The sequence below is a fragment of the Toxotes jaculatrix genome, chromosome 17 (genome assembly GCF_017976425.1).
Source record: "Toxotes jaculatrix isolate fToxJac2 chromosome 17, fToxJac2.pri, whole genome shotgun sequence".
In the NCBI taxonomy this organism is placed as follows: domain Eukaryota; kingdom Metazoa; phylum Chordata; class Actinopteri; family Toxotidae; genus Toxotes; species Toxotes jaculatrix.
This window is the reverse complement of record NC_054410.1, coordinates 3,113,974-3,127,625: the sequence shown is the minus strand read 5'-3', so window position 1 is coordinate 3,127,625 and position 13,652 is coordinate 3,113,974. Positions and strand designations below refer to the sequence as shown.

At 41.6% G+C, this 13,652-nt stretch overlaps 1 protein-coding gene across 1 annotated transcript in view; it reads right to left on the bottom strand.

The window, feature by feature from the left end:
• atrn (attractin) overlaps positions 1-13,652 on the bottom strand; it is a 110,993-nt gene that overhangs the window by 55,689 nt on the left and 41,652 nt on the right. The window contains exons 19-24 of the mRNA XM_041060111.1: positions 13,292-13,429; positions 11,499-11,592; positions 10,106-10,158; positions 8,626-8,720; positions 6,804-6,882; positions 6,124-6,281 (exon numbers count right to left, since the gene is read on the bottom strand). Coding sequence (XP_040916045.1) covers positions 6,124-6,281; positions 6,804-6,882; positions 8,626-8,720; positions 10,106-10,158; positions 11,499-11,592; positions 13,292-13,429 — 617 coding nt within the window. The remainder of the gene's footprint in view (positions 1-6,123; positions 6,282-6,803; positions 6,883-8,625; positions 8,721-10,105; positions 10,159-11,498; positions 11,593-13,291; positions 13,430-13,652) is intronic.

Below are 13,652 nucleotides of genomic sequence, written 5' to 3'. Positions count from 1 at the left end.
AACACATTTTTTCCAACAACACAACACTGCCTCTCTCTGGCAACAAAGAGGTACTGCAACTCCTGTTCTCCAGAAACAGAATTCCCCTCACACACTTTTCTCCGAGGTGACACCTTAGACCAGAACTCATCACCGCTCCTGCTTATTATTCCTCAGCAAAGCAGGGATTTGCATACAATTCCACACGAAAAAGAAGCAGGAGGCTGGGAAAAAAAAAAAAAAAGAAGACAAAAGCCGGAAAACCCAGCTGTGTGCATGTCAGATAAGTCTCTGAATACTTAATATGTGATCAAGAATTACAATATATGCGTGAGAAAAAGATTTTGATGGGTCTGAATGCACATAAATCTACAGTGACTTTATTCAAGAACAACATGGGTCCAAAGGCATCGGCCTCTGCGGTGAGATGTCAGGGGGGTGTGTGTGTTTTGCGAACGGCCCGGGGTCTAATTTATTTGTGTAGTCAGCACCATCTGGCTCGTTAATGTGTTGCTGTTGATTACTGTTGAGTGCCGAATCCTCAGCGTGATAATTTTGCTGCAGACTGGTGAACACTGAAGAGAAGTTCAGGGTGCCACAGTACAACCAGAGAAAACTTTCAAAAAGATGTCTGTGTTTAGGATTCTGAGTTTGTGTAACACATTATGTCATTTTTATTCTTAACTATCTGGACCATTTCACTCTTGTAAAAGACATTTCGAACCCCAGTAAAACTTTTCTGGTTAAATTAAGGTTTAAAACAAGGCCCGTGAAAAATGACCATCACAAGCTGCAGTGATATAAACCAGAAAAAAGCTAAATCTGATCACATTTATGAATCAGGAATCAGCAAGTGTTGTGCATTTTATTTTTGCTTTATAAATGACTTAAACAACTCAGCAGTAAAACTAATCAATTAATCTGCTCATTGCTTTAGCACTATTCTTAACTGGAGAACACATGAGAACAGAATACTTTCTTACTCTCGAGCAGTGGGTCCACTTTTCTGATTCTGCTCACTGCCTGTGCTTCACCAATGTAAACAGTCCCTCCACAAAGCACTAAAGAGCAAATTTTTTAAATTACTCTGAGTTTCCAAGAAGCCAGTCAGGTACTTGCAATTAAGAGAAAATAGTTTGGAGGGAATATTTTACTTCCTGTGCTCATGAAGGATTAAAGAAAAACTACCTGAGATTATATGAAACCGTGAGTGGCACCAGGATAGCTTAGAATTATTTTTAAAAAAAGCCTCAGCAGGTGTACTGAAACCTGGTGTGCTTTGTGACAGAGGCCTAACAAAGACATCTACTGCTCTAAGTGGTTAAAGGCACATAATGCTCCCTTCCAATGGCACAATAGGCCCTTCAAGGACAATGCCAACTTCCTCCAAACACAAAAAAGCAGTGACGGTTGCTTCAGCATCACGTCACTCCATTTTGAAAAGTACAAGCAGGCCGTCTCGCTGAGAAGATGTGTGATAACAGTTATTGTAGCGGATAATCTCAAGTGTCAGCCATGTGCGGTGCTTTGTCACCGAGAGGCAGGCTGGTGGTGGCAGCCCCGGGTGACGCTCTCGTTATGTGCCCAGCAGAGGGTGACTCTTTAGGGGCTGCAAAGGAACTCGCAGCAGGGCCTGTCAGCCTGCCGCCGGGCATTAAGACGGGAAATATTCTGCTGTTAATGGCTTCTGACAGCCGCTTGTACTTCACATTGGAGTTTTGAAGGAAAGTGTCGTTATCACTGTGAGGGAGGGCAGCTCAACAGGTCCCACAAAAAAAAAAAAAAGGCAGAACAGAACTGAAGGAAAAACAATTTTAAATTTGGTGGAGCTGAAATATATGTATTTAACAACACTATTTCTTAATGAAGGCAAAACTGGTCAAGCCAGCAGCCCGATGCAGATTTGTGGCAGGTATGTTTTTACTGTAACAGTGCAATAATAAGGTTGATTTTATTAATTTTATTTCATTTGCATTTTATCTTTTTAAGGTAAAAGAATTTATCTTTATATAGTTTCTGTAGTTATAATAATACATATAGTATCTTTCTTAGCTGTACATCTGGAGGTTGAACGGGTTGTCCACTAATTAGAAAGGAGGTAGTTCAATCTCCGGCTCCTCTGGTCCACATGTACCAGTGTCCTTAGGCAATGTATTTAACCCCAAGTTACCCCCATGTGCCATTGGTGTATGAGTGTGTGTGGTAGTAAAGCGCTGTATGAATGTGTGTGAATGGGTGAATGTGGCTTGTAGTGTAAAGTGCTTTGAGTGGCTGATAAGACTAGAAAAAAAATTTACCATTTATTTTTTAATTTGTTAGCATAAAATTCAATTTACTTTTTGAATCCTAAGCAGCTGTCTGACTTTGGGTTTCACCCACTGCTGTTGCACGCTGGTAAAACCGCTGTTTCCGTTTCCTACTCTGTCTGTGATCAGTATCAAGACACACCCATCAGGCAGCCATGCATGGCCCAGATAAACACAACACAAGTCCACACAGATACACAGAGCGGCCCAGCCAGCTGATAGCTGCAGCTGCTGCTACACCACAGCAGGGTATTAAATTGGAGGCTGTTCTAATCTCCACCATATCATGACATGTTCACTAAGGCACCGAACAGGAGATCACAGCTCTTTAATGTAATTAGTCTGGGATTTGTGTTTCATTACAAACATCATTAAATTCAGATCTATTCTTCATTAAGAAAGAAAAAAAAGAGAGGTGGGAGAACTCCTTCCTGACTAATCTCAGCGCAATTGATTTTGCTTTGATGATCCGATCAGCTCGACTGTGATGAAGTCATCACAGAATAAACTTTGACCACTGGAAAAGATCTAAATTTTGGTCAAATGACTTGCCAAAAAAGCATTTTGTTCCTCTAATGCAACATCTGTGTATTTCACAAGTTCTGTATGTTTCATCTGGAATAAACTTTTATTTATTCCAAGAGCTGGAGCTCTGCTGTTCAGTTTTGGAGGGTGAAATAATATGTAGCGCTAATTCAATGCAACAGGTTGGCTGTTGAATGCAACAAGTGGAGTCAAAGTAAATCGCCAAAAAACAAACCAAACAAAAAAAAAAAAACTGCAAATGTCACGCACGCTGTTCTAACACCACTTCTGAGCACGTGAAAGCAAACAGAAGAAACCTTCAGGTGGTGTGTCAGAGAGAGAGAGAGAGAGAGCTCTGTTTGGTTGCAGACTAAAGCTAAGAGAGAGAGAGAGAGAGAGAGAGAGAGGGCTTAGCTCACACAGCCCACTCTGAATGCAGCATGTGTTTCAACTTAACATTCCACTTTGCCCTTGCTCTTTCTCGGCTGCTGTTTATGAACCGTTTTCCAACACTCCGATCTCTGCCTGCCAACACCGGAGGACCAACCACCTACAATTACACACATACACACACTCACATCCCAATGCCTCACTGCAGTAGACCACCGAAGGCTGGCAAAGTTTAAAAAAAAAAAAAAAAAGACAGCAAAAGAAAAATGAAGGGATGCTATTAAGAAGAAATGGTAAAAATACGATTCTGAGGCAAGGAGCGGTGGAAGGACAAGCAAGAAAAACAAGTGGAAAATGTTACCTCGCTGACGAAGGTAAAGCTCCATGAGTGCAAGGAAGAAAAATGACACGCTAGCAGACCTGCGTGCTTTAGTTTCAAGGGCAGGGGTGATCTTCTGCATGATCCCACCCAGCAATGCAGAAGGTGAGTTGGACCAGAGGAAGCTGAGAGGGGCAGGCTCTCTCAGCTCAGCTCTGTTCTGCTGTGGAGCTGCACTGCTGACCTCCTGAGGCTGGCTGGCAGCAGCTGGAGTTCTGGAGCTCAGAAAACTAAAAGCCTTCACAAGGCAGGAAACGGAGGATGGAGGCAGGATTTTTCTCCCCTGCAGGAGGAGGGCAGGGGGAAGGAGCTTGCACAGGGCAACCAGTCGAATCACTTCCAGAACAGATCGGGCAGGCTGGACAGACCACACACACAAACGCCAGGCCCAGAGCGCCTCGCTCTCCCAAACCAGCACAAGCCAATCCCGGCAATGCATTCATTTTCTGCACTAAACCAAGAATTAACGATGGGTTCATTCTATGCCTCATTATGGAAACCTGTCTGAAAATCAACTGACGGCTACATGTGTAAAGCATTTACATACAGAGCTATATGGGGTATTTGATAAGCTAGTTCTACCCTCTGAAGCACAGTTAGCCATGCAGCTCAGTCAGAGTAGATCAAATGTCAAAAAGTTGAATGTTCACTTTCTTCAGACAGACCTACTTGAAAAATTATTTTCGAAAGTACTAAGACATGTTGGTCCTAGGGTACAGAGAGAGGTGTCCTTGTTCAGATACGCAAGTCCTCAGGTGAGTCCATCACTGTCTCCACAGGGGACACAACAGTGTTGCTTTTAATATGCTGCATCTTCAGCACTGACTTCATGCTGCAATATTACGTGTAACTAGAAAGTGTAAATAACAAATTCATCAAAGATTGTTCATCAATCCTGTTTTTTCTACCTGTGCAATCAAACACAGAGGAAGTAACGATACAATCTCATGGGACTTTTAAAGGTTGTTTGAAGTAAGTTTAAAGTCCCTCCATCTAAAGTCTGAGAACTCCACGCCTTGATGCCACCAGTGTTAGTATAAAAAAGGCACTGTGGACAACAGCGATGTTTGCTGAAATACAGTGATTTATACTCACTTGAAAATTTATTGAGTCACACCAAGCTCAGTCTGCTGCAAGCTAACATAACAGTTCTGTAATAAAATAAATTCTAAGTTCAAAACAGTAGTAATATTACACTTTTTGATGAAAAGGCTTTAAAGAGGTGCTGAATCAATTTCACTGTCGTTTTGGAGGCTGCCAGCCAATCAGACACAAGTAAACCTCTATCTATACACTGCTGAGGTCACTTCAGAGAAAACTGTCTGTCAGATGTATGTCCCACAGCTACGATATTACCTGTTTTATCAGTACAGATGGATAAGAAAGACAGACCATGCATATGAGGATGACAAAAAAAGCCGGCATAAAAAGTTTTTACCGATTCAGGTTTAGAGTTTCTACATGTTTTGCTTTGAAGTTTATCCACAGTGAATCGACCGACTGAAACAAGCTGACTCTACTGCTGCGGCAACGCTTATTTATTACGTAAGCACAACTTTGCTGCCAGTGTACTGCTGGAGAACTGTTGAGGCACAGTTATCTCTCCGCTGTCCACACGGCAGCGGTTCACCGAGTGCACACACAACCAGCATCTAGGCAAGAAATATACAGAGCCCCATTCACGGCTACTGCCGAGGAGCCACATCAACACTGGGGAAAAGCTCCTGCACACCGAGGGCAGGAAACTTTCTCCCCCCCACTGACCACATTTTACCGGCAACTGCCAACATTTACATTTTGCCATTTTACCAGCCAACTTTCTGGTTTGTAGAGTAGAAAAGTGGCTTGTGAATAAGACAAGCTGACCAGTCACGGTGAAAATTAAGGTTTGCTGCACTTTGATACAAAATATGCGGAGCTGAGTGTATGTGTGAGTGTTGATGCGCACTAGTTGCACGACCATAAAGCTGCACTGGGTAAATTTCCAGGTTGGCAGCCCCAAACAGTGCAAAACAAACCTGTCTGAAACATTTGTTAAAGAGCAACATGGAAGATCACTTTCTCTCACATTTCTCCCTTTTTGTTCACCTAACGGTGAGTCGTTGCAACTTTCCCTTTCTGTCACATCTCATTGCCAAGTTTCCTGGCATCACCATCATTTCTACTTTCCCACGCTGTCAGAGCACAAAGCCTCCTTCAGCGATTTCAAGAATCATATCTAACCAGTCCGCTTTCCTCCCTTATTCAACAAACCAGTCAACGGAGGCTGATCCTTACACATCACTCTGTCTGTCTGAGTTAAATCTGGCAGCTTTATGTAAAAATTACATAAAGCTTTGCAAAGACAATGGAAAAGAACCACTCCTCTGTTGTGGCTTTCAGCTGAGAAACAAAACGTGTTAATTTTTATATGAATATGAAGTCCAGGAATCACTGGCTGAAATGCAGTCATATGTGCCGCTAAAGCGCAGATTGCACAAACTACCTCTCACTTTATTTCCAAAAGAACCAGTTGTATTTTCGTTGAGCTCTGCTGAATCTTACTTGAATCTTAATGGGCCATGTAAAATTGCTGACATAGACAAAGAACGTTATGTTTGGGCTGTTGCGGAAATCGAAGTTCTCATTGGAGAAGCTGTCTTTGAACTCCTTGATGTTGCTCCGAGAGACGATAGGGATCTCCTCCCCGGTCTGGGTTCCTGCTGAACGACAGAAAGAAGAGGAGAAAGGAAGGACAGAGATGGAGAAGGGAAACAGAAAACAGAATATTTAGGAGGACATGGATAAAGAGATGGAAGAGGGAAAGAAATGGGATGAAGGACAAAATACAAGTAAGATAAAGCCAAAAGTTACAGACAGATTCGAGATGAATGAAGTGAGGGAGACAGACGTTAATGGTTCATTCACTGGTTTATCAAAGGTGAACTTTAACAAGAACCATCAGCCTCTAATTGCAGATTTGTTTTTCATCTGTATGAGATGAACAAATCACATGACAGAACTCTCTGTGTATATAATTACCCCATTTTATGATATCAAACATTATCTTCAAATTACAGAGATATAAACAAAGAAAAGGAAGCAAATCCTCACCTTTGATGAGCTACATCCAAGTTTGGCATTTTTTCTTAATGAACAATTTCAAATCAATCAAAAATTGGCGGCAATCACTTCTCTCTTATCGTCTAATTGCTTCAGCACTGCCAGTGTTTGCTGAGACCTACCAGTGAAGCTAGTGGCCCACGTTATGTTCAGGTTGAAGTTCTTGGAGGCATTTATGAACATGTCGAGATCCCGGTTCGGCTGAGGAGGGAGAGAGGACACAGAAAACATGCAGTCAGCGTCATAAATGTTACCCCATCATCTTTCCCTAGATCCAAATATCATATGAACACACAGTGGAACCAGAGTTCAGTGACGGAAGAGAGCCGCGAAATCCATTAAAAAAAAAAAAAAAAAAAATCAAATATGGCCAGTGAGTTAGAAAAACATTTTTAAAAGAGAACATTATTTGTACCGGGTCAAACGGCCTCTCTGCTTTACAGGAAATCCTGAGCAGGCGTCTCTGCAACCCTCCAGCACCAGTTTGCAGTTGCACAGACGGGTATTGTATTGCAGACTAAAGCAAATTTGCACAGCTAATGGATGTTCAATTAACAAAACAAATGTTGGAACAGGAATCAGTGATGGAAATGCCACGTATTAAAATACTGTAAGTGCAGCTGTAAAGTGATATCACCTGTCGTCCAGCAGGTGTAAATTAAGACCTAATTGATGTTTACTGACTGACTGAAAGGCAGTGTTTGTTTATGACTGATTCCTTTTTCAAACAAAATTAAAATAGCTTTAGAGGAGATGAACAGCTGAAGAGTCATTATGAAAATTCTAAATATCTTCCATTTGTACAGATATAATCAGTGACAGATTTATTTTAGATTACACAAAGAAATTCTGCCTATTTTTGGGTAGGTTAATTTCTTCCTGTGACTTTAAAAACACTGTTATTCACGCACACTTTCAGCTGACAAAGAGATCACAGTTCTGCATTTGTTATCATTTGGTAAAAACTTTATCAGGGGAAGAAATTTCATCCGGAAAATTGAATCAGATCCTTGTGTTTCAGCTTCAGCTCCTGATGCTGCCGCCAGGTAAACAGGACTGGACAAGCATTTGTTTGCTGTGGAAACATCTGTGTGACCGTGTGATGTGCTGTAGTTCACAGCACATCATCACACTCCAGTCTGATGTCGTTAATGTCTGTGTGTGCTCATCGGGGCAGACTGACTTCTACTGAGGGAAGTGTCAGGCCAGAACTCAGCTTGTTAAATATGATATAAGATAACTGAGTAACCCCTGTTTTATGTATTTTATTACTTTCTGTTTGGTATTATTTAATGTCTTATTATTCATAAATTACACTTGTGTTTACATGGTCTTACGATGCTTCCCTCCCCTGATCATACCGTAATATTTCTAGTTATTTACTTAAATCGTTTTTATAAACTCAGGTCTCCCATGAAAATGAGATCTCAGTCTCAATGGGACTTTCCTAACTTAATGAAGATGTTATAATGACATGATACTGCTAAATAGTTTGTTATTATACTTTTTCTCCTCTGCTAACTGGGTTGAAATGGAGCCAAGGAATCACAGTATTATGGTCCATCCTTTCATTTTCTTTGAGTTCTCTCTCATTACTTTGGAAGATTTTAAAACAATATACTCAAGTATTCTGAATGCAACTTGTAATTGTTTTCTTTAATGTGGAACTTATTTCAGTCTACTGTGTAATTAATTTTATTGTGAACTTCTGTGTGTTTGACTCCAATTAAAAGCTTTTATCTCCAAAAAAATGTTCCTCTATTTTCCCACAGTACTTCTTATGCTAAATAAACCATTAAAAAGTCCTTTGCATTAGCTGAAAAATGTCGCAATGCTAAACATAATCATCATCATCGTCGTCATGATGTGCTGATTATATTGTCTTTAATCCTAATACAAGTGACAGCTGCTGCGGCAGTGGGGCGTTCACTGTTAGAGACATACCTCCTCAGGTGTGGCCACGAAGTTGATGGCGGTGTAGTAGCGGTCGTCCTCCTGCGACAGGCTGAAGGTGAACTGGTAGTCGATGAGGAGCGTGTCTGTTTGAAGTGATCAAGCCGGAGGTGTGGGTGTGGGAGAGCGTGGAGGGGATTACAAAAGAAAAAGAAGAAGAAGAAGAAAACAGCTTGATCAGTTAAGTTTCAAAGTCACACAGGAGCATGTTTTCAGACGGCGCTCGGGGCAGGAAATTATCCAGATCCCGATTCTTTTTCTCAAAATTCGATCGACTCTCTTGGATTTCGGTGTGTGTTCTGTGATGATGAAGGTCATGATCGAGGCTGGGTTACAGAGCTGTGTATCAGCCAGCGTTAATCCACAGCTGTAGATAACAGTCACTGTGCCACAACAATATGTGAAATGTCTGTAAGTTTACAAACATGAAGTCATAATCATGTCTCTGTGTGTCACACACTGTCCACGTTTTCCGGTCCTCATTCTCTTCAATACGTTATTGACCTGCACAGGAAAACTCATTTCCTTTGTCAATTACTTTCCATGCCGGCTGGAGTATTCCAAAATTTTGTGATCCCCTCTCATGCTTGTTCAAATCAATGGAGGAAAATAACACCTGATACCGACAGTTCAAAACCCAAAGAAATTCAATTTTATACAATATTATAAAATAAAGAAAAGCAGCAAAAAAACAAACTGGACACAGAATTCTTCCTCAAAAAAACCTGAACGTATTAATTAGGCAATTACTGAGAAGTTAATTAATTTTTTAAATTTAATTTAATGATGATATAAAAGAGAGAAAAGCAGCAAGCAAGTCCTCAGCTGGAACAATCCAAGATTTAAAACTTGCTGTTGATTCATTTTCTGGCAACTGCCGAACCAATTAATGTGCACTAAACGTCAACAGCGTTAAATCGACACTGTTGATAGAAATGCTTGTTCGTTAAAGAAGGGCTGTGAATGGAGCTGTCACAACAATCTGAAAAGAACCCCCCCACAAAAAAAATGGATTATAAAATAATGAGGAGTAAGTGTTTGAAGACCATGAGAACACAGTTCGTTTAATTCCACGGTTTGACAGAAATACCTCTTTCACATTATTATATTCTCCAACCACAACTGACAGGAATAATAATGACAAGAAACTAATCTGCAGCGTGGACCAGCACACTGGCAGAATGACAGTCATCGCAGCAGGGAAAAGAGCACAACTGTCCTTCAAGAGCTGGCCGTTCTTCTACGATTCACTTTTATGTGCCGATTCTTTCCACCTGCCACTGAAGCTGTTTCTCCTCTGGCTGTTATTTCTTTAAACATCAAACTACTTGAACTACTTTGATTTAAGAGCCATGTAACTGTCTTGGAAATGACCCGAACAAGGAAGAAGAGTCAGGCCTCCCAGTGCTTTCTTTTTGTGACTCTGCCCGCCCCCACCCTCCCTGAAGTTGGTAATTGGAATTCCACTTACAGTAGCATGTTCCTTTGAGGGGGTTGCCTTGGTAACGATTCTCGACTTCACACCTGAGGGAGAGAGGTGCAAGATAGATGGATGAAAAAAGAAATGGGGGAAAGAAAGGAATAAAGAGAGAGAGCAACAAAAAAAAGAGAGAGACAGGAAGGTGAATTGGGACGATTTAATTGCTGATGAAAACAAAACAGGAGCAAACGCTCGCATCAGGAAACACACCGTCAACTGCGGTGAGGCTCTTGACCTTCAATCAGCTGGAGTAACATCACAATGAAAAGAAAACAGAGACAGAAGAATGAAAGAACAACGTCTGGTGAAGCTGATAAACGCCACTCACAGACACATCCTGCATGCAAAAACACCAGAAATAAAAAAACAAAACAAAAAAAAAACAGCCTCATTTTCATACTGATGACCACTCATTTCTGAAACATTATCTCAAGTTTTTAATGGGTTTCAGGAAGCCCTATGGTAATGACAGCCAGGGTTTTAGATAAGTATTAAAATTTAGCTGCAAGCACTAATGAACAGCTGCTACTCTGGTGTGCCAGAAAAAAGGCAAAGAAAAAATATAAAACATGCTGGACATGGTGGGTACTGAGAGCCTTTTCTTAAAATCTCAACATATTAGCATGTGGCCTTGCAGGTGTTTGTAAAATTCTGTTTCTATAAAAAAAAAATCTAAGTGCTTCAACATTCTGGAACATAAAAAAGGTGACGTTTGAAAAGGTGTAAATACAGATTGATATCAGGGTTCACATTTTTATGACTGCAACCTTTTCAGCTGTACTGACAGCCCGCCGATTGTTTTTTATCTTCACCTTACAACATGACTGCAACGAAACAATTAGCAAATAAAATGGCCTTACTCTTTTTTTTAGACTAGTTGGAAAGTTGACTGCTTTAACATCAAAAAACTTCGCCAAGAAATTGACATTCCTACTCACACGGTTCTGTGTTCTGGCAGCCTCGAGGCTTGTGTTTGACCAGTTACTAATGTTAATGTTAACAGTGATGACACTAATTAGCAAACTGCCAGATCATTCCTGGGCAATCAGAAATCCCCAGAAGGTAGACACAGGCTGCTCTGGTCAAAACGCTTAAGACTTCCTGTGAAAGTTCCCGCAGTGAAAAAGGGCTGTCTGAAGGGCCTCTATAGCTTGGTAAGTACCACTCTTGTGTGCCATCAAAATCTCAGCATGTGGTGTCACAAATACTGCCTGCGATGGACAAAAAAAAAAAAATCGACTAATCCACACTCCCCCAGCCAAACGTCACTGTAGCAAACTAAGATATTACAGTTGCAAAGTTTTCCTCACACTGCAGACACAGCAGAGGAGGAGGACAGAGGAAGACAGAGGGACGGATGAGCGTCATAAAATGTGAAACTCACAGGTGGCAGCGATCTCCTTTGATGCCCTTGGTGGTGCAGAAGCACTTGCCGTTGTTTGGGTTGCACATGCTGGCGTGGCCGTTGCACTTGCAGGCTGAACAAAGGACATGAAAATGTCTCGATAAAGAGAAAGAATTTCATTTTTCACATTTAAAGACTGCTGTTATTTTAAATAACAAACTGACAGAGAATATTGAATAGACTGTATTATATGGAGGGAGACACACCGACCAATCACAACATTTTATCTACCTCAAACAACATTCATTCACATACCAGTTTACCATTAATAAAAATTTGGGTTTACTGGGTCTGACCTCCTCTCTCTCTCTATAGCAGCTGATCCAACTCAGCATCAGGTGGCGATCAGGTGAAAGCTGTGCTCCTCTCTTCGGTGTGTTCAAGACACACGACCACAAATCTGATTATACAAAGTCAATTATTGATGTTTGGCCGAAAGGCGTTCTGGTACCAGGTACAGCTGTATTACGCTTGAACGCGGTGCTTTGTTATAATTCTTAAATCCAATAAGAAAGAACTCCTTGGGTTCAGGTCAGGCAAGCTGTTTCTCCCCGGCACCTCCCTATAGGTTTGTTTGTCATTGCTGACGTTTGCTTTGAAGTCCCCCCCACCCTGCCCCCCGGTGTCCCTATGAGTTGTCCTTTTCAGAAACGCACCCAGAGAGAGACTCCAAGAAGGCCAGATACTCGGAAATGCTGTTCACCACACAGGCACAAACCGCAGCGGCAACAATCCTGTTGCGCCGCAACTGTCTCATTCTCAAAGGATAGGACAAGGGAGGAAAAAAAAAAAAAAAACAGTTGAATCCCAGCCCAGAAGTTTAGTGCCAGAGCCAATTCTGTGCATAAAGGTGAAGGCAGTTTTAACCCTGCATCTCCCACACAAGCTCCAGCTATGACCACACTCAAAAGAGACTTTCCACATCTAGAGAGAGAGTATTTGTAGCCGGTGCTGATGTAGCAGATGCCAAATGTCCATTCGATTTGGTGGTTTTTGTCACACCAGCCCGAATGTTAGTGTCTCTCATCCTTTGCATTAATGCTGTTTGTCACTTTTTAAAATGACTGAGCCTCCCGGCATAAACAGCTGCGAAATATGTAGAAATCTGTGTAACAATGGGGAACAGCTGGTGGAGCAACAAATCGTAATTTATGTACATGTGTTATCTTGATTATTTATTCATTATCTCCTTCTTGAGGTATTGATTTCGTACTCTTTACTTACGCTCATAATGCCTCTCGAGTCAGGCTGATGTAAAGAATGTCCTGATTAGCTGTGGAGCAATAAATGGCTCGGATACATGTGAGAGGCACTTTGCTTTACAACCAGGAGGCAGGGAAAAACAGATGAAGTCTAAACAACAAACGCATAATACTGCCATGATGAAGATAAGCAGAGATACTAGTTTATTGATTGACTGTCACTGATACAGCCAAGTAAATATATATTTCAGGGGGGAGACCAGGAATTAGAGCTTTAGAGCAAAAGAGCAAATTTGCAAAACAGAGGTTGTAATATATTGGTAAGCTAAATTAAACTATGGAAGCACTGGACGATTGATTTGTTGTCAGACTGACTGACTGTCAGTATTAGCTGCAGAGTGGAGTAAATCTTTAAGATCCCGGGGGAACGCTTTACTGTGCAGCCAGGAATCAGGAAAATGGCCGACATAAAACTGAACTGTAAAATACTGACTGAAGTTAAATGAAGCTGTGCGCACAAAGACTGACCGGCTGATTTACTGCTGGACCGAACGGCCCGCGGATACTCACGCTGGCAGCTGCCCCCGTTGGTCGGATCTCCGTAGAAGCCGGAAATGCAGCTCTCGCAGTGTCGGCCGGTTGTCAGGTCCTCGCACTTCTCGCACACACTCTCGTTGACACACTGACTGTGACCATTACACTGACAAGCTGCCAAAAGAGTAAACAAAGTGCACACCGCATGAACATCACACACAGGTATACATGAATTCGTTAGGTGACTTGAAAGTAATGTGCAGTCAGGGATCGGTGTGAGTTCTGAAGTGTCTGCTGGTGCTGCACATGAGGTCCTCATGACAAATAATGTCACTTCTCTCTGCTGGCACGGTTTATTTGTCATGATTTAACCACAAGGGTCAATTAAATTGAAATT